The sequence below is a fragment of the Manis javanica genome, chromosome 6 (assembly GCF_040802235.1).
Source record: "Manis javanica isolate MJ-LG chromosome 6, MJ_LKY, whole genome shotgun sequence".
NCBI lineage: Eukaryota > Metazoa > Chordata > Mammalia > Pholidota > Manidae > Manis > Manis javanica.
In genome coordinates, this window is record NC_133161.1 from 55,376,521 (window position 1) to 55,399,202 (window position 22,682).

At 36.1% G+C, this 22,682-nt stretch overlaps 1 protein-coding gene across 3 annotated transcripts in view; it reads right to left on the reverse strand.

Moving 5' to 3' along the window:
* Positions 1 to 22,682, reverse strand: part of HDAC9 (histone deacetylase 9) — a 938,800-nt gene that overhangs the window by 166,258 nt on the left and 749,860 nt on the right. Inside the window, exon 25 of one of the 3 annotated variants that reach the window (XM_073238728.1) lies at positions 20,640 to 20,824. The exons of the other annotated variants lie outside the window; for them this stretch is intronic. Within the exon in view, the coding sequence (XP_073094829.1) occupies positions 20,758 to 20,824 (67 nt within the window). The 3' untranslated portion in view covers positions 20,640 to 20,757. Of the gene's footprint in view, positions 1 to 20,639; positions 20,825 to 22,682 lie in introns of those variants that run through there. 3 annotated transcript variants of the gene reach the window in all.

Sequence of the window (22,682 nt, forward strand, 5' to 3'; positions counted from 1 at the left end):
TGGGGACTTGTGACAAATAGCTTGATATGATTGCAGCATATGGTGCATATGGGGTAGCCATAGCAGAGAAGGCTGGAAAGGCATACAGATCCCTAGTCTTATGTGTCTGAAGCAGAAACAGGAGAACTTGATGTTGAGGGACCTGGGGGCTGGAGATGGTGATGGCAAGTGTTCAAGAGCTGGAGAGTGGACCAGACTATAAATGTATCACAAAGGACATTCCATTCATTTTCTTCACTCAGAAATATTTGTGACCAGGTACCACTACAGCCAGGGTGAACAACAAAGTCCCTGATCTTTCGCCTTCATGGAGTTTACACCCTAGTAGAGGAGTAAGAGTATACAAATAAACAAGCAAACATGTAGTAAGGAACAGGGTAAGGAAACAAAGAGTCATGGGAAGTGGTGCACATTTAGACATGGGTACACAGAGAAGGCTGCCCTGAGGTGGTGACAGTGGACAGAGAACTGCACTGTATGAACTGAAGTAGGTCAACAAATGAGTTACAGGATAAGAGCACTGGCCTGTGGAAATAGTAAATGCATAGGACCCCAAGTGGGAGGGTCTTCAGTGCATTCAAGGCAGCCCAAAGAGGTCATTGTGGCTGATGCAGTGAATGAAAGGAAAAATGGGCGGCAATGGGGACAGAAAGGTGGCATAAAGCCAGTTCATGTACAGACTTATAGGCCATTGTAAGGATTTAGGATTTCATTCTGAAGAAGGGAAATTGGAAGGTTTTGAGTAGGGCAGTGACATGATCTGATTTATATCATTTCTTTTCTCATCAATTAAGTATTTAAAAGTGTCCTTTAGAATTATGAGGTCTTTTGACCTCTGAGAAAGCAAATTATGATCCCCTGTATAATTTATAATGACATAATATAATCATGCAAATATGAATTATAGGTGAAATCCCAAGCCTACATATTTCTTTATAGTTCAATAGTAGGTCATTGCATAGAAGCATCAGATTATAAAATCATACATTTTCAAATCGTACAAGGACTTCTGTTTTTTTAGATTTTCTTACAGAAACAAAAGTTCTCATTACAGCATGCACACTTTTTCATCCTTCTACATGTGCTCATGATGACGTGCAGGAGAAGGATGTTCCTAAGAAGAACTCTTCATGCCAGTTCATGCTTGGAAAGAGTGAGAGCAGCCCAGCAAAGAGCAGCTGCTCAAGATTCCAGGCAGCAGTGTGGCTGCTGTGCCTCAGGATGTCCCCAGGACCTCGCTCAGCACTGGACTGGTCCCTTCTGGGGAAGCGCCAAAGGAAGGACTGTCATGGGTGTTTGTGGAAGAGGGTCAGTGCTGGGAGCTCTGAGCACGCCACGACTGTGGTGCCCACGTATCCACTGGCCCTGCCCTGAGCAAGTCCTGCTCTTCTTCCCTCCTTCCCCTTCATCCTCCATGTACACGTGCCCCCCCCCCCACCTCCACACACAGTTCCTTTCTTCCACTAACTTCCTTTTTGCCTTTATTGCCTTGGTTTTCCATCTTCCTCAGCTCTTTTTCTCTCTCAAACACCCATGTCCAATCCATCAGAAAATCCTGTTGTCTCCACATTCGAACTATATCCAGGAATTTGCCATGTCTCAGCACCAACCATGTCATCACCTTGGCTTGTGCCAACACCTGGGACTCAGATTACAGGTACAGCCTCCTAAGAAGTACCCTTACTACCTTTTGCCCACCCTGCCTCTATTCTCACCAGCAGCTAGTTTGGTATGTTTAACAGACCTTATCATTTTTCTCAAAGTAAAAGAAAAGTTTTCAAAACAGCCCACAAATCTCTGCACAGTGAGGCTGCCCAGCATCCCTGTTCCCATCTCTGACCGCTCTAAACCAGGACTCTATTCACAAATCTGCCAGAAGCACGTTGTCCATCGGATTTTACACTGGCTCTTCCCTGGGCCTGGGGTGCTCTTTCCCAGATGCTAATTTCTCACTGCATTCAAATCTTTGTTCATATACTATAACCTCAGTAAGGCCTTTCCCTGATTCCCTTCCCACAGCTACTTCCATCTCTGTCATTCCACTTTTATTCTGTGTAACAGTTATTACCTTCCAAAGTGATACAAGATTTACTCGCTATGTTCACTGTTTATTTTATTGTCTGGTTCTCCACACTAGATGCAAGCTCCCCAGGGAAAGTGACTGCTTTCCTCTTTGCCCACAGATGGATCCCAGGGACCCAGAAGAGTGCCTCCCGCATGGTGGATGCTCAATAAACAGTTGTTGACTAGAATGTTAAATAATAATCTCTCTGCTTCTTCACATTTTCAGCTCAGGTTTTCTTGGTCCCTCACTCTACTTCAGCCTCTGCACAATTCACAAATACATTTGAAATGCCTCTTTTAGTAAAAGGTCATTCACATTTCTATTGTTGCTTCATTGTATATAAGCTTTTGCTTTGCATGTGTTCATCAGATAATACTACTTTCCTCTGGCCAACTGGTTATAAAACTCTCCAAGCACAAAAACAGAATAGGGATGATAACTGCAAGAATACGCAAATGATCATTTAATTCATTTTTTATCTAGAAATTGTATTAATGAGAAAAAAAGGAACACTGAGCGTAAAAAATCTTTATAACTCCAGAAGATATGGTATATATACGTGGCTTCTATTTCTTTATAATTTTTTTTCTATTTTCCTCTCCTATGTCTACATAGCTTTGTGTCTTTATTATTCTGCTCATTATGAATTTCCTCTCATCTTGACCTATTTTTTTCATTGATTTAGATATGTTTCTTAGTACGTAGTTCTTTCATATTTGTACAAATTAAGCGTTAAAATAGCTTTGATGAGCTTTGGAACACTGCATGAAAGAGAGGGAGAGTGGGGAAAAGTTGAGTTTCTCCAAAAGCTTTCAAAGAAGGGACCAAATTCAGCAATGTTTTCCATTGATGCCATCTCTAAATTGAAATCTCTGGCTTTGGAGTATAGTTGTAGTGGAGTACAGAGATTGATGGACTCCAACCCAAGACATCTGGTTTCTTTTCTTGGCACTGCTCCTAACTATGTACCTTAGTATATTGTCTTCCCTCAACTATTAAACACGGGGAGAAAGATACACCTTAAGTGTTTCTGAAGTCATATGCAGTTCTCACAAAATATGATTTTTATGTCTCAGATCTACTATATCAAAGGTATATTTTTTATATAAAAGACAACCATTTCTTATTATCTTTTATTACATTAGATAAGAAAAACCATTGCCTGGGTGCGGAGTGGAAGAATTAGGTGAAAGTGGTCTAAAAGTTCAAGCTTTCAGTTATAAGATAAATAACTTCTGGGGATATAATGTACAGCATGACAACTAGTTAATAAGACTGTCCTGTGTAGCTGAAGGTTGCTAAGAGTAAGTCTTTGAAAATCTCATTAAAAATTATAACTATGTGAGGCATGTTAACTAATCGTATTGTGGTAATCATTTTGCAGTATATACATACATCAAATCATTTTGTTGTAGACATTAAAAAGTTTATATTGCTTTAGTACATTAAAATGCCAATTGTCAATTATATGTCAATTAAACTGGGCAAAAAAAACACGTGCAGCTCAACATCCTTTCTGATAAAACCTTTGTCTCATGCTCCATGATCTTCCCTTATCTTTCCAGATCAGGTCTCTAGTGTGTCTTCCTCGGATTATTCTGGACTCTACATCAAGAACAAATCACTTCCCTCCAAGAACAACGTATTTTAAAGCTATATTCCTAGAGCAGAAGTATCATTTTAAAGAGATTGGAGTTCTAAATATGATGTTTAGTGGCTTTGTATTATTATTTGCCAAATTAAGTGTGTTTTTAAACTTACTTTCTTTATGAAAATAAGAAAACAGTGTATGAAAGTACATTTAAAAGGTAGCCTAATAATGAGCCTAAGGTCTCATTATATTACTTCATTTAAATGTGTATGTGTATATCAAAGTGCCACACAAATATTCTAACTAAATATATATGTATAGACATAAATGAATATATAAAGTTCATTCTTTTAATTAGAGTTTTAAATATGACATTTAGTAAGTTTAGATTGCTTCAGTACATTAAAATGCCAAAGTTTATTTTAGAACTCTGTTATTAAAAAGGAAGGAATATCTGAAGGGACTAAGAGACTTTTCCTTGTAAAAGATGTGTCATATGGCCAGTAATAGTTCTGACTAATTCGGAGATATTACTCAATGTGTCTTTGACCTGGGAGTTGGGAGAAAAATCTTTCTCAACAATAGCTCTTCCTGGCTTTGGGGCACTGTCAGTGAGTATCATGTCATTAGATTTATATTATTTTATTTGGTATTCCTCTGTATGTGAAATGATGCTGGCTCCCTAGGCAAAAATCCTATACTCAAGCATAGCAAGCTGGGCAAAATTATAACATCGCTTATCTATCAAAATGGATAAAATGAATCATATGTAATCACTGTACACAAACACAGGGATAACAGCATCAACGAATTTTGCTTTAGTTGAACATTGAAATCTGTTCTAGAAAAATTAACAAACCAGTATTAGGAAACACTGAGACATGCTTAGTTTGGAGTTTCTAAAAGTCACTTAAGAGTTAATATTAGAATTTTATTGAAATGAACATTCTTTTACTTTGGAATACAGAACAAAATGTATGTTTGTTTATATATGTCCCTTCTCAGTCATTTTTTATTGAAAGTATATAAATGCCATGTATTTTAATATGCCAAAAATGTGGCTATAATTTTGCAATAGTGGTTTTCAAGAAATATTTTATTGTGCTTCCAAATATGAGTCCAGTAACTTACAGATGGCCTCATTTCTTTTGTTTCATAAGTATTGCTAAATCAGTCCTTCCAAATTTGTAAGGGCTGGAAAGGAGCCGTTGCTCTGCCACTATCCACTTGACAAAGGGCGAAGTTGTAGGAAGCCAATGCTGAGCCAGAACAGAAAGGACTCAGATCTTCTCTAGGGTGATGTACTGGAACCATTGATTCCTACTTGAACCCCTTCAAAATTGTTTGTGGATACCCGAGTAAGATTTTCCTTTTTCACAGTGGGCACCTATGGAGGCACTAGGTACACAGCAGTCTAGAAGTTCCAACTTCTTTTATACCTAAGTTACTACTCCATCCTTTCTCTCTTCTTCCCACCTTCCCTTCCCCCTTTCCTCTTGTCTTTCTTTTCTTCCCTGCTGTTTCTCTCTCTCTCTCTCTCTCTCTCTCTCTCTCTCTCTCTCTCCCCTTCCTTCCTTCCCTCGCTCCCTTCCTCTCTTCCTCCCTTCCTTCCTGATTTTTCTTTCTTTTTTTAGACCAATTTATTCTTACAAGACATGAACATAATTTAGGACAACTTTGGAAGAAACTGTACACAAATCAGAACACAACATTTGTCAACTTTGTTTCCTTTGGTGAAGACCAACTGGATAACTGAGGAAGAAAAAAGTATATTCAGAGAAGGACATAATCCACGTATCCAGGCACCAGAGGTAGAACAAGCCACTGCAACATGTAGCTTTTCAAATCTTTATTTTCTTTTCTATATTAGCCTGGTGGTTGTAAAACACTGCCATAATGAGTGGAAAATAGAACACAAATGACAGTAAAATGCTCTTATAACTCAAATAGCAGAGAATGGCTTAGAGAATTTAGAAAGGCTGATTTTTTTTTTAAATGGGCCCATAGCAGGAAAAATGTCTACCTAAGTCAATAGTAAATTTCCCCTCCAGAGGGACAATACAATGCTTGTGACACATGCACTTTGGAAACTTAATTATGTGCCCATTTCTTGTTATTACTTTCTTTATCCAAAAAATCCCTGAGAGATTTTACTACCATCAAATCAGGCATAGAGATTTCTCTGCTTTCGGTGGGGTGCAATGTGGAGCTTAGTACCATATTGCATTTCCCATCACCCTGTGAGCACAGAATATTCTTTTTTTGTAAAGTTTCTAATGGGCCTCTCTTTGGTCTTTGCACAAGTGATTGCATTCCATAAAATATTATTGCATAAAAGCCAAAGGACCCTCACTAAAAATTAAACTCTGTATTCCAATAAAATCCAATCTGTAATACAAACACACACACATTTTAAAGAGAATGTCAGCCTTTATATTTCTTCTCAAAAGAAGAGAAGATAGAACTTCGTAGGCATAAAAGGAAGGAAAAAAGAAAGGTCAAACCTTACTGTAAGTAAATGTTCTGTGGTTTATAGAATTCACAAAACAAATTACAGCATGACATCCTTTTCAAGGAACTGTTTGTGTCTTCGGAAAAAGTGTGTATTATTTTTGGTGAACTGTACCTTTTGATGTGGCCTTTCTGAGGGAGGCAGCATCATTGAGATTTTTTTTTCTTTTAATTGCATAACAATATGAGATGAACAAGACAAAAGGCAAGTTCATTTAGTAGTTTAAATCCTTGAGGCATAGCCAGAAACAGATTGAGAAGGAAGCAGTTGGAAACTGAATGGAGCTCTGGAGTGAAAAGTCAGGGTATCTCCCCAATCAGGAGACCATTCCAAGAAAAAGTAGTTTCAATTTTATTCATCTAAAATGACAGGAGAGTAGGATTGATTCCAAAGCTATAGAAATAGTTTATTTATGTTGGAGACAAGCTAACTCTTTTCTTCTAGCAACTACAATACATTTATGAGCCATTTTGATAATGTAACATATGCCAGGCATGGAGTTAGTTTATCCATTACCTCTAACGGTGTAATGCCTACAAGGTACCTGAAATTATGTATTTTCTTCCCCTCTTTATGGATAATTAAACTGAGACTTAATTAAGTGAAAAAATATTTTGTCAAGTTGATTCAGCAAGTAACTGGCATGAAGTGGGATTCAAACACGATCTGTCTGAATCCCAAGGCCATGTTGTCAGAACACTAACAATTTCGTTGTCTTTTAACTGTGCATTTTTGCATGAGAAGCTGATGTTTCTAAATGTTATGATCCTATGAGGAGGTGAAGACATATCATGTACATAAATTAACCACTTCAATGTTTCTGTAAATTAGAAAAAAAGTAGGTATACTCTGCCCGCTTTACAAGATACGGTAACAAAACTGGCTGGGAACATTTATTCAGCAGCAACTTAGTTCCAGGCACAGTGTCAACCACAATGTTCATTCCACAGATAAGTATAGACTTTCCATGGTGGCCTGATAGAGTAATTGATATTTGCTGTTTCATTAGCTATGACAAAAAATATAACTTACCACTGATGAGTCAGACTATAAATTGTCAGTTGGATTAGCATGAAAACAATTTCTAAGGACACTCAAACATTACAGATAAGAAGTAAAAAATATGCTGGTCATCCATTTTTCCAAATATCCAGATGCCTGGCTCCATGTATACAAATAGAAAGCCTCTGACTGATCATTTCATATTTTAAAAATTGGACACGTGGATGCTGCTGATATGCTAAATGAGCTGGTAAACACCTGACAGAACCTGAGATTACAATGGATAAAAAGCTTGCAGAATAATCTTTTGTGCACACACATTTGACTTACACCCAAATAACCCCCTATAGTCATTTGGACAGCACTTCCATACCCTCATATCAAGAAGATTTAAGTTGTTTTTAAAAACCTTTCCAAGTAGCAGATATTCTATAAATATTTCCAAATTGGTTTGTGTATGTCACATTCCCATTTGAAAACAAAGCTGAAAGCTGACTTTGACAAGCTTTTCTTAGTCATAGATTTGTTTATTTGTTCATTCATTCACTTATCCACCAAGTACTCATTGAGCATCTACACTGACTCTCTTTTCCAATACTGGATTTCATACTATTAAATCAGGTTCCTACACTTATGAAGCTCACATGGCATGTATGAAATGGATCTGTTAACAAATTTCTCCCAGTTCAAAGTGATAAGCTAATAGAGATACCGTATTTTCCCATTTCAAAGTGCATTCTAAAAAATATAGCTATAACAGAAAGTTATTAACTGTCCCTGGGGAATAGAGGAAAGGTTTTATAGATAAAATGATATTTGAGTTGGCTGCTTAAACAGTGGCTTGGTAGGTTTCAAAATTCTCAAAGCACAACCAACAGCAAAGAAAGATTTCACTTTGCAAACCAATACACACACACATGTGCACACACACAAATGTAAGTTTCATAAAACAATATTTACACCCTTATATTTTCTATTATATTCCATTCCACTCCAAAAATGCCAGTCTTAGCTCACCAGATTAACTTGATAACCTTTTAATGTTTAAAAAATACTAGTTAAAGGAAGAGAAGCAATTATCCATCTGAAGAAAATAATTTCAGACAAAGATGATATAGCATGTGCCAGTCATGGAATTACTGAAGCCATATTTGGAGAGAAAATATTAAAAATTTCATTGGAGTTTATCATGGCAGGCATGGGAATGAAGAATTAAAATCTGGTTTGAAAGAATCAAAGAGAAAATGGCAAAGATAAAGCTGAGAGTTAGAAGAATGTAGGACTAGATTGCGAATAACCAGACTGCTATTTACTTTTAAGGAATATTGGCTTTTTGGTATGACAAAAGTGATCCAGCAGAGATCATTAAGGTGGAAAACAGTGTACTATTTTAGCTTTAAAGGAAACACAGTTAATGTGGAGAAAGAATGGGGTGCAGTGATAGTGGGGATGGTTATATCAAGCAGAAAGTTTAAATTATTCCTAAGAAAGGATTGAGTTTAACAAACTGGCATTACAGTACACAATCCTAGTAAAGTTTGAACAAAATAGGATGGTGATGTTGAAATACAAAATAAATAAATTTTTTCCCGTTCCCCAAATTTAAAGTAACTGTTTATAATGATTCATGTATTCAACTAAATATTCTTAAAATTTTTAAAAGTTCTTTAATATAACTATTAAATTTGACATGTGATGAATTAATATGAATGGCCATTAAATATATGAAAAAATATCCACTATATTAGCAATCAGAGAAATGTAAATTAACAAAAATATGATACTCTCTGCTTATCAATTGGCAAAGATTTTTTTCAATATTAAAATTTTATATTGAGAAAGGCAAGTGGAAAGCACTTAAGTATGTTACTCATGTTATTATAAATTTTTAGGATCCTTTTTGGAAATCGATTGGGCAGCTTGTATTAAGAAACTTAAAAAATTATCACATTTGTTGACTGATAATTCTATTCCTAGAATTTTGTTCTTAAAGAAAGAACCAGATTTAAATGGAGACAAACTTAAGTCTGCTCAATACTTAAAATAATGAGAATATGAAAATATCCTAAATGTCCACCATTAGGAAACTGTTTAAATAATTTTATTCATTATTAGAAATTATGTTTTAATTTGACCTAAATAATAGAAGGGTTTATATTCATAGTTTGAGTTTAACTATGTTTAAAGAATAATCAATGGCATGAGGAAATGCTTATGATGTTGATTTTAAAATTCAGGAGTCAAATTACATGAGAAAGATAAGAATATGCTAAATTATTACAGATTACATCTAGATTGTAGAATTCTAAGTAATTTTTAAATTTTTTCTTTATACTTATCTTTCCTGTATTTTCTATAATAAACAAGTATTACTTTTGTAATTAATATGTAGTATAAAAGATTTATCAGTATTTTTTATAGATTAAAAATCACAACCACCTTACACAACATTTATTAATAAGCAGAGATTTTTTTATTGGTTTCTCTTTCAATAATAGGGATTAAAAAAATTCTACCTCCTAGTGTTTGGGGAATTATATGTGATTATATAAGAAAAAGAGCTATTTTAAAAGTGTACAATTCTTTTGTAAGAAAGATTTATGGGAGATGGTTTGTTTAATCTCCATTTTCCACTTTTTCTCTGACATAGTTTGATTTTTATTAGCAGCCCAAATTATGAATGTAAACCTTTTTATTATTTAGATCAAGCTCCTAGATGTATAGGGAACTTGAGACAGAACCTTGGACATTACACCTTTTGGAAAGCAGAAGGATGAAGTCAAACAAAAAAAACCAAAGGAGAATGAACCCTTAAAATTATAGGGAAAAATCCAGGAGACCAAAGTGTCATAAAAATTAGGAGGGGTACAAATTTCAAGAAAGAGAGTATCAAATAACCATGAGATTGAAAAAGATGATAATAAGCTACAAAAAAAAATAATTGGCAGCATGGATTTAATGAGCAGGTGCTATTCCCAAAGAATAGCTTTAATAAAGGATGGAAAGAATTTGAGTGAATAATGATGATAGCTAAACAATCAGGTATTATTTTCATTACAAACAGACTTTGGCCTGTTTACAGCCATCATTTACAGCCATAATAGATACATGTTCATATATATACATACGTGTGTGTGTGTGTGTGTGTGTGTGTGTGTGTGTGTGTGTATCAATCTGCATCCCATGGGATGCAGAAGCCCTTCTGTAGCAATTAGAGGTAGGGCTGTGAGCAGGGAGATGTCCTGGAGGAGAGAAGTCCCTGAATACAGCTGTTTTTCAGACAGTTTCTTTGAGGTCTCAAACCCTCACATTGTTTGTTCTTTGTCATCTTATTTCCAAGAATATCTGCATTTTATGTAACTGAGAATTGTGATGCTCTTACGTGATATGTAGCCCTTAGAATATAATATCACATAATATATGGGCATACTTCAAGAACTGTATGTGTGGTGACTTCCATTAAAAGTTGGCAATCAAATCCTTAGTTAATTAGCACATTCTTTCTAAAAGAAGAAAAAAATCTCCTTAGAACCTTTTCTACTAACAAAATATCCTAAAAGTCAGGAAGAGAACTAAACATCTGTATTTGGCTAGTGTTGTGATAAAAAGGAATTGGAATTCTTATACAGATGTACAGCACTGTTGATGAGACTATTAAATGTATGTTGGTATTTACCACTGAATATAAGATGTAATATAAAAGCAGAGTGCCTAGCAGGAAAACAATCTAAATTTTTCTCTAGATATTTACTATAACTGGAGTGGCCTTACCATTTTAAGAAGCTTCTTTCAAAATAGTAGTAATAATAGCAAATGGCACTTAATTTGTATCAGGCCCTATTTTAAATGCTTCACTTAAGTAAGTTCACTTATTCCACATAGAATCCTGGAAAGTATTTCTATTCATTTTTCCCATTTTGTAGATGTGAGAAATTGAGGCACAGATGGCTTAACTGACTTGTCACACAGGCAACAAGTGGAGGAACTGAGGTTTGAAACCAGGAAGTCTGGTTCCTGAGCTCAGCCTCTCAATATTTCAGATAACTGGACAACCTGTTTTATAAAACTGTCACAAACTAGAAAATTGGAACCCCCAAAAGAAATAGTTTGCACCTGAACTGAAAATTCACATTAACTAGAAAAAAAAATGTTAACAGGAAACAATTGATTAAATTGCTGTGATATTTCCAAAGGAAAATACGCATGAAATTCTCTTATTCCTGCCATTGATATCACAAGCTAATAAACTGAAATTAAGGAAAGATACTGATGTAATTTGTAGGAAATGGATTCCTTTCACTCCAAGTTCAGTAGAAAAAAAAATAGAGATTGAATCTCATAGTTTCTAAAATCAATAATATTAACATCCTTCAAGGTCATTTCTATGGAGTAGCCATGAGTGGTAAGACTGTTGTGTGGTTACTCTATCTGCTCATCATAATGACCAAAACAGCAAAATGCATTCTTATTTTTAAGGTTAGTTTAGGGGTTAGATTAAAAAATCTGTTCAGTTACTCATGGTTTCTTAGGGGCTATAAGCCTTCAGCCTGAACCTATGATGCAGTATCTCTCAGGAGCAAAATATTGTAAGAGCACCTTCTTTTTAAAACATGCATTTTAAGAGAACAGCAGGATTCAGCTCCCCTAATCCACAGCCCCATTCCAAAGATACAACAGATGTTGGTCTGTGTGCAAAGTAAACATCAGCCCTGCTAATGTGGTCTGTGCTGAATTCTTCATAATTAGACATTTATCCCAGTGCAGAGTCAAGGTCATTAGAGTGAAAGGCTGTAATGCTTACAATTATTTTGCCCCTCGTGTTTCTCTGCATGAAGTCAAGGAAGACAGCGGTTCACAGGAGTGTAAGAAGGAATGTTTCCACTACTGGAAAAGTCTCCTGGTACTACAGAGGCTGAGAAACAGAGATGAAGTCAGCACTAGAATCGGCTACCGTTTGGTTAGACAGCTCAACCTGGATTTGGCCAGTGATCCCCGTCCCCTGTGCCTCTTCTCCCCTGTGCCTTCTGACCTACAAAAGGGAAACATTAACTGACAGAATGGCAAGCTAAAAAGTGAGGGGTTAGCAACCACAGCCTAATTAAATGTAACATATTAAGAAGTGGTGAAACAGAAATGAGTGCTCCCGAAATGAGGCAACCGAAAATGAGTGCTCAAGTTCAGCACGGCCGCCATTTATAAACACTGTGGGTGCGATGCACTGTGTACTGTATCTGCAGAGGACCAGAGGGAAAGGAGTGCTCATGAAGCCTGAAGGCACAGTGACCTCTCGAAATGACGGGAATACTTCTACGCTGTTAATAATGGGCCAGGTAAAAAATATATACATTGCAACTACTTTCTTCAAATGGATAAAATAAGTTTTTGTCAGGTTCATAGAGAAGAGCCACTAGTCAATCCATCAAGCTTTTGAACTCCCTTCTCTATAGTAATAATGATGGAGCAAGATAGACGTTTTGGGAATGTATATTTAGAAAAATTCACTGTATGTAATCTAGATGAAAGAGTCCTAGGCTTGCAGTCACAAAGTCTGTGTGGGAAACCGGGCTCTGCCGTTCACTGGCTGTGTGGCAGAGGCGCGTCCTTTTGCTTCTCTGATTTCCGACTTTGCCTTTGGAGAGCACAGTGTAGTGGGATTAAAGGGTCCTGTCCAGCTAATTCCATCTAACTTTGAAATCTGGCAGCTATCACTTTAGCAATTGAATCAATTTTCCCATATGTTATAAAAGCATTATTTTAAACTTCAGTGATATTCAAAATATTTAACAATCACAACACAAGCTCGGACCAAACTGTACAGATACTGACCATGTTGGCTTCTTTGGAGGTTTATGTGCACTGACAAAATATACTGACCCTAAAAGCTATAATGTCAATGACCATGATAAGGCCCAATTTTTATAAATTATAGTGGTAAATGAAAATAATGGCCCTTATCATTTTTGTTTTTTCCTTGCTGTAGCGGCTTTACACCCTTATATTTTCTATTATATTCCATTCCACTCCAAAAATGCCAGTCTTAGCCCACCAGATTGACTTGATAACCTTTTAATGTTTCCCATTAACTTTTTAAAATTACTCCTCTATTTGACTTTTTATATTCTATTCCATTATTTTCTTATAGCATTTCATATTCAAGTCTTAGCACTCTGTTCCCACTTCTCTTTGTCCATTTCCTTTTAATTATTCTCACTCAGCCATTTCTATACTTTTTAACCTACATACTGATCCTTCTTCTGATCCCCTTTTCTGTGTAATTGATAGATAATGCTCTTGAAGCATCTATGCTATAAAATACAATAATCTCAGTACTCAGTAAGGGACCTTTATCAGCATCATCACAATCACTGTCACTACCACTGGCCCCATAAGAACATCATTTGCTTAATAACTACATCCAAGTAAATTTATCACAAATAAAAAATAATTTTTGGTTGCTAATTTATGTTAGTATAATGATATCAACGAGCAGACAGTGCTAAGCATTTCTCAGGAATGTATTGTAAAAGATCCTTTTCACTTTATTTTCTTGTCCTGCATGTTGGCAGGTGATACCACCTGAGAGGCTTGCCAAATACTCAAAGCCACATCAAATTAGGCAAAGTTCTGGTACTTATCTGGCAAAAGCTGCCCATAGCAATGGACAAAAAGATTTTTAAAAATACAAATTTTATTGTTCTACTTTCTTAATCTTGACTTTAAAGTCTTCCAAAAATAGATACTGTTTACTCAGACTAGTGGAATTAAAACTATACCAATATGTTCGTAGCAAATAAACTTTTTCCTTAGCTAATTCTGGTTTCTCTAAATGTAACCATCAACTGAATAAATTACATTTCAACCAGCACTTCAGATAACCAGACATGAATTATGCTTTATTAAATTCTTTTTCAGATAGGTAACTTCGGAGCAAAATTCCAATCAACTAAGTCTTTTAAAAAAATCTATTCATTTGACTGATTTAATTTCCATGGAATTTAATTACATAATCCTGTTGTGTAGGGATAGGCAAATGTACATTAATCAAATCTTAAGAGCTGAAGAGTCTTTTGGCTGCTTTGTAAGTTCTATTAAAATAATGAGTTCTATATTAGAAAGAACAATTAAACACTAAAAACTATAGTTTAATTTTTCAAAGAGGTACTTTGAATGTAAAGATGAACCTAATTTCCAAAGAAGTAGTAAGGAGGCCTAGTACCAGATACATAAAGATGCTCTGAATATATTTTGTGAATCATGATTTGGGGATCAAATTTTCAGAAGCCAGAGAAAAGAAAAGTCACAGAACAAACTGCCTTAGAAGTGATGCTCCTTGTCTGATCTTAATGGCTGTTTAGAACTCTCAGAATTGGTAAGGAACTCCACAACTCATTTTTTTCCCTAATGGACTTAACCTTACCCAGGGTCACCTACAAATTTATTCTGGAATGTATTATAGTCTTCCATTTGTTTTAATACATATAATCATACAAAAGTCCTGGACATACTTACTTAATATTTTTTAAAGGAGACTAGGATGTCAAGGGTATTTTCTCTGTTTCATTTCATTAACATAAATCACTCCGGTTAAGATGAAACACCCTGCATGTGAACTGCATTAAAGCAGTTCTACCCCTTAGGAGCCAGGCCAGCTCAGAGACTTGCTTCAGTCCAGATTTTGAACATGTTCACAAACAGGTGCAGACTCTTCACACCAAAAACAATGTGCCCCCCGTGTAAACACTCGTTACTCTCCCACCCCCACTTTGATTTGTTTTCTTTTGTTTGAATTGACTTTATTATTGTCCCTTGATGGATCCTCCTGTTTTTTTTTTTAAATCTATCTTAACATACACTGGAAATAGAGAAAAATATGCTTTACCTTGACCTCACTTTGGCATGTGCCCTAGGATAAAAAATGTACCTCAGTTGAATTTTTATGTTAAGACCACTCTCTGTCAGTTCAGTTTCTCTAAGAAATTCTCTGCCCTTGTAGAATTTCTTTGCTTCCCATCACTATATGGCATAGCCACTAACTTTTTTACATGATACGAAGTTCACTGTTTCATTCCAAATAGTGGTAACACAAGACATTAGGATTAATATGAACCAAGAGATATTTATTATAAATACAAAGTTAGTGAAGCTTTATTTTCTGAGTCTCACTTACATGGACCCTTTCCAAGGCCCTACACCTATTTCTGAAATTTTTTCCTTTGTATCTCTCTCTGAAAGAGAGTCCCCATAATATTTCAAGATTGAGACCCAGACTAGCCCGTGCAGGAATGATGGCATGCCTGTTTTGTTTGAAATAATCCTTCTCTGGGTGCTTGAGGAAGAAGGGGCTACTGATAAGACTTGGCCTAGCATCCCTTCACCTTATCTGTGTTCTCCTACTGCACGGCCACTGTTTCATGCTTTGTTCATCCTCTGTCTCATGGTAGTTTTCACTTTCAACAAAGACTGTGAACTTCTTCAGGGACACAGTTGGATACTTCTGCATTTTTCTCCACAGAAATTAGCTCAGAGTTGAGCCCATAGTAGGTCTACCGCTTGTAAGGCAGCTTTATGTACATCCATACTTAAGAAAGATAATTCAGGCACCACAGACTGAAATAAGACACAGATCAAACAAAACAGAGCTGTGCCATTTCTGTGCCCTTCAGCAGCTATGTGAGGAGAGCTTTATCAGGGGACAAGTTTCCAATAAACCTCACTCTCTATGGTATTTCCCCCACAGGCATACCTGCCTGCCAGAAAGGAAGAAGGCATTGCTGAGTGGCTGGTCCTGTATTATAATAGAGGAAGAAAGTCTAATGAATCTAAGCATTCAGGAAACCAATTTTGAGCTGATGTTTTCATAAAAGAAAGAAAATGGAAAATGGTTTGCTTTCATAAACATATTTTTAAAGACAGAATTACAGACATCCAGTATTAATGGAATTTAAACAAGTTGATTGGATGATGTAATAAATCAATACACCAACTAACATTTCAGAGCAATTAAAGAATGTAAACCCAGGACTTACCCTTTGCATGCACACTGTGACAATTAAAAATGCAGTTTCAGGGCAAGGCAAATAAAGGATGATGATAACTAAGAGATAACAATAAAGCAAAGCACCAGAGAAATTATGGGCAGACACTGCAGACCAGATCTTCCCGATGCCAATATGATGAGAGCAGAGGGGAGCTACTCTTGGGCAAATGGCAGCACCACAGCCAGGAGAACTGGGTTTGTCTCACTGTATTTCTAAACCCATTCGTGTTTGTCTTGGGAATGCACTCTGTTCCCCATTTTGAATTAATGGTGAGGGAATATCTAAGCTTTTGTTCTAGCCCTGACTCTAATTTCCTGTATGATCTTGAGAAGTACCTTGCCCAATTCATAGAGATGTCTGAAGACAAATAAAATATTGCAATAGATCCAGTGGTTTTGAGCTTTGGTAAGAGACACACTTCTTTGGTACATTAGGCCCAAGAAAAATGTATTGATGGTTCATGGAAGGATGCGTTCTGTAAGTTTATTCCAGAAAGAATTTATTCCAGGGAGAATTCTCAGTTGTCATTATGGGAAGACACAACCGTCACACTTCTGCCTTTTGCAGAACAAGAAAGTACAAGCATCTGTATCACATGGGACATTGTGCCCTCCATCATGATTTCCCAAGCACACGCTATACTTGGCATATTGGAATCAGGGTTAATTTAGCCAAAAAAGGCTGCATTCTTTTGTGTTATCAAGATCAGTTTCACTTAAAAAAAAATCTATTGTCACAAAGGCTCGTGTGTCATGCTATTTCATGACATCTGAATGTTCTGATATAAATAATATTTTTTTTTGCCTATTTGTGTGTTTTTATTTAGGCTTTTCTTCTTTGACTTAAAAATTCACCCTACATGGACATCTTAAAGTCACTGGTTGAGTACTTAGACACGCTGTAAAACAAAAAAGCACTTTAAGCAAAGTACTAAGGACTTTGCCTATTTATTGCTCTGATAGCTGTAGTATCTTTTGAATAAATGTGTGATAACCACAGCTGTGGTTTAATAAAGTTCAGAACATCTGTATATCCAGAAATACTATCTTTGGAAACAAAATGACATTGCCACATAATAATACACAGTGTCCACTCTCTGAGCACTTTCTTTCTTAGCTAGGAAAAGTAATATATTTTAATATTTACTGTCTTTATTTCGGGTGTGCTTTCTTATCATGAAGGATATTCACTCAATTGAAACTCTTCCTTATTGACATAAAGTCAAACTCATTTCCCCCTTCTTCCCTTGGCAAAACAGAGTCAGTAGTAATGAATGAGGTCTTAAAATTTTTCAAGTCCATAAATGGATTTACCCACAAAGCCAATTATATGTTCACAGTGCAATTAGTTGCTATTTGTAAGAGTTAAAAAAACAAATCCATGTTTTTAATGTGTCATATCTGATCTGAAATAAGTTTGGGAGATATATACACATATTTAAGCTGAAACAAAATATACACAGTGACTGTAAAATATCACCAATTTGCTATAATTCTGAATAGCAGTAACTTTACCCTAAGAAAATGCACTGGATGATTGAGTAGTGATATCAAAGGAAACTGACCTATTTTTCCTCCCTTGTTGTTTCTCCTTCTTTCTTTTGTTATCTTCAGGACTGTGCAAAGAACCACCCTAGCATATGCCCTAGCCCTACAACCAACAGGAAATGAAGAAGACAAATTGAGGAACATGGGTCACCCAGAAACTCAGTTTCTCTAATGATAGTAGATGAGATAGTAGATTATACAATAATATATTAGTTATTTTTTATTAGATCAGTTGTGAGAATCTTAAGGGTAGATGCATTTTACTTATTGTCATATTTACTTAACTAATGATAAACTGTCTAAACTCACAGTAAATGTGTTCCTTATATATCAGGATTTTCCATCCTAAGTTCAGTAGAATGCTCATTTTGTGATATTTATAATTATTTGGGGGTAGGAAACTGGGAGAGTAGGGAGTTTTATGTTCAAGTAATTTGAAAAAATAGTGCATTAAGTAATATGATAGGTTTTTTTCTTACTATTAGAATTCTTAAAGTCTTTAAGATTTTAAATAATTTATCTTCAAGAGGATTTTTTTTCACCACCGTATATTTATTGAGAAACACTTATTAATATCCCCTGAATCTAGTGTTCAGCAAAATGTAGTTTAGAGAATACTCTTTAGTATCTCAAAGTTAGAGCCATTATTGGGTTGTTTGGTCTCTCAAAGATCTTTGTGCTGGCTTTGTTATTCTGAACAGGCTGCCATAACAAAATACCATAGACTGGGTGGCTCAAACAACAGAAATTCATTTCCTCACAGTTCTGGAGCCTGGAAATCTGAGCTCAGGGGGCCAGCATGTGCTCACGGGGCCTTTCCTCAGTGCATGCATGCAGTGGAAGACAACGAGAGAAAGCTCTCTGGTGTCTCTTATGAGGACACTATATCCTCAGCTCAGGACTTTGCCCTCAAGACCTTATCTCCCACAGGCCCCATCTCCAAACAGCAACACATTGAGAGTTAGGGCTTTAACAAATGCATTTTGTGGAGACATATTTGGTCCATAACAGTGTCTAATGAAAAAAAAGGAAAAACATATTGAGTTAGCTGAGTATTCTGACTCTTCTTTTTTCTGGTGTGAGATGACACCATGTTCATCACTGGCAAAGGTCTGCCAAAGGCCTCCTTCCCTCCTCTTAGGCACAGGTTGTTTCCTGATACCGATGGCCCTGGGTTCTCCACATGATGACTTAGGCCCAGACACACCCATGTGGAGAGCTAGTCCCAGCACAGCTTGTACTGAGAATATTGGGAAAGGAGTATTGGATGAATAGTCACCAGGATCATGCATGAAATCAGAACATATCAATGTCAAGTTTACTTAAATAATGCAAAAATAATTTACTTTTTATTTCAAAATGAGCCAAGTCAGACAGTATCACTCACAACTTTCCTATCCAAAAGGTGATAAATAGGACAGGAAATAGGCCCAGATTCCATGTCCCTTTCATTGTATGACCAGGTTTCCTCATCTGAGAGGGCTAAGGGTTGAATAATTATTAATTCATTCAGATGCATAATCCATCTTTATCAATTGGCCCAAAAGAGGAGCAGCAGCAATCTGCAGGCGGATGGAATCCTTCATGACACTGTAGCTGACCCCTAAGAGAGAGACTTCCTCAATTTTGCTTCTTTGCCTCTTACTGGATTGGGAGCACTTTTGTGTAACCGCTTTGTGAGAGACTCTAGAAGCTGCAATTTAATTTCGTAGAGTCTCCCAAGGGGTTTTTATTCCTCAGGGTGTCAGGATAACTCTCTCCCCACAGGAGGGCTCCTCACTTATTTCTACTTCAAAGGGGCATTAATAATAATCCTCCTTATTACAGAATCCACCCAGACCTTTCTGGTGCGATGAATAATTGGGAGGTGTCATGTTTTTTTCAAAATATCAGGTGAAATCATTTCAGGCTCTAAAAATAAATGTTCTTTCTGCAAAAAGCAGGCACAAACAAAATGTTTTGAAAAGTAATCATTTGTTTAAAAAATGGAAATTGGGCTTCTGTGTTATAAGGAATGTATGTGCGTAACGGTGAAATTCAACACTGGTAAATGATCTGACTACCTCAAAGTGAAGTTTTTGCCTTCCTACAGTGGCCTTTAACCCTGCCCTTTCCTCCAATCTGAGAAGAGCTGATGTTGATGGAACATATAATGGCCCCTTTCCTGTGTAGTAAAGTCAGCAATAAAGCTCAGTAATTAAGGGTACCAGGGAGGCCCAGCCCAGCAGGCTAGTGGTGTGGCGAACACTTTTAGAACTTCAAACAATATCAAAGTCACTGAGAAACTGGCCTAGCTCAGTTCTGGTTTGAATTAAGCCTCACTTCCACACGCACTTTTCAAATCCAAGCTCAGACAAGAAAGCCAAGGCCTTCTGGATTTCATTAGAGCCAATTATCTTATCTGTTTCATCTCAGGCCTGACCCTAAGGCTGGCAAACAGCTATTCAGTGCATTTGTGTGGTTGTTTGAGAAAGCCTCCAGTCAGCCAATGGCCCGAGGACCTGCTAATTAAAACACTGTTGCCCCCCTGCCTCTAGTGATTAAATATTTTCAAGCTTTTGTAAATAATTTTTCCATTCTTTGCCCCAAGCCTCAAAGGTCCAATACATGCAGTAATTTATTTAGTTTGTCAGAGAATACTGTTGGAAATAAGGTCATAATGGAACCTTTGGAAACTTTTATACGTCTTCATACTTCTGAAAGTGACAGTTTATAAACCAGCCAAATGTGTATACGGTTTCTGATGTAATTATAGCCTAATGGCCTTTCTCCTTTTGAAGTGATATAGTGTATAACAGGCTTACATTTTGTCAATAATCATATTTCCTCAAATGTCAACATGATATCTAGCATCAGAATTTAATGAGATCACTTAAATTCTAGAAATTGTATCAAGGTGTACTGCCTTCAGGATTTTTGCCTGAGGGTGGATCATAGTCCCAAAGGCTAGCTTGAGAAGAAGAATAATGGAGTCCTTGCATGATCTTTGTGGCAATGAACTTCTAGGAACAATGTGAATTCTTTTCAGAGCCAACTTCTGAGACATCAGGGAGTGATAAGATGATGCCACTTAAAAAAAGAAAATATTCAGGGGAAGAAAAACATTTAGAATTAAAATCATTGAATTAAAGATGTTTCTCAGACCTAATTTATATTCAGTGATTTAAGAATCTCACAACACTTGTCTGGCATTTGGGTTGTGGGGAGTGGGGAGGACATTAAGGACTTTCTTTATAGCTCTGATGTACACTAAAACATGCACGCACTTGGTAAACACCCCAGGAAGCCCATGGCCCTTCTAACACATGGACTTCCCTGACTCCCACACTCCCCAGACCTGATACGGCCACATGCAGCAGTGTGCACGCAACTCCAGACTAGCTCCTCCTGGATCAAAACACAGACGGAACATGAACAACGCAGACATGTCTTTTCCCTCCTGCCCTGCGCCTAGCCATACAGACTCGCGGCTCTTCTAGCCAATCCTGTCATGTTTTATTGGAGGAAAGTAAAAATCCAAGGCTTTGTTAGTTGTTGCTCTTTTTGAAGTATTACAAGAAAAAATGTCAGCGTGCTCATTAGCTGTATCCAGTGTTCACTAACACACCTATGAAAAGGAACTGTGGACTGAATAGCTCTGTTTCTGTTGTTCTTAAAATGACACATTGGTCTTATCCTAAATAATAAGCTCTTAATAAAAACATCCACCAAAGGCAAACAATTAAACAATACATAAAGCACCAGGGGGTAACCTCTTGGCTCAGTTACAGTCTGGAGCCATTCCCAAGGAGAACATGTGGGTATTTTACAAGGAACAATACTCTCTTCCAAACTTATTATAAAACAACCAAATTTTAAATTGGGCCTTATAAGCCCTTCAAACTTGGCACAGGATTTCTGCGTAGGTCTGATAATGGGATGATCTCTTTCTACATTCCAATTTCTTCAAAAGCATGTTTAACAGAACTGCATCAAATATGTGTGTGTGTGTATAATATTCATGTAAATATATGTAAATACATGCATATATAAATACATGCAAACACACACATATGTAATATATGTGAATACATATATAAATACACATATATGTATATTAAAACACTATAATAGCAATGCTATATATGATATATGCTATATTACATATATATTATATACATAATTATGTGCATATATGTACATATTATACACATGACATGATATATATATCATATATTATACCATATATATATCATTGCTGTTTTAGAAGACAAAATGTTAATTTATGTTATATGTGTATATAACATATACCATGTATAATATATTATATGTATAGTGTATAATGCATATATCATTATATACATATGTAATATATGTTATAGCATACATATTATTGCTATTTTAGAAGATAAAATGTTAACTTTTCAATTTCTTGAAACATTGACACTAGTCAACTAACAGGTAAGTGATACTTCTTTCATATTAGTTAAATATTTTTCATTTTAATTCTACATATACTCATTTGATTTTTACCAACTGTCATATCCTCAAAAAACTGAACTAAATGTAATATATTAACAAACTTTGGGAAGACTTCAGTTCCCTGAATAATTTAGAACTTAATCAGATAATTTTTTAACTTTTTAACTTTTTCAATCAGTAAAATAAAATACACAACAGATTTTATTATTTATGTCTCTGCCTTTTTCACCTGCTATAAATCATATTATATTCATGTACTTAACTGGAGAAAAAGGCATCACTGAATAATTTCTGCAACGATCTTTTCAATTTAGAAATCCTGAAATGTAACAGGGAATTAGTATCAGAAACTCATTCAAGGGAGAGAACTTGGATATACAAAGCAAAGTCAGAGGCTCCATATGACAATTTTAATGTCTAAGAGACTCTTCCTGAAACTGAATGAACAGAGGGTCAAGTCAGCAAG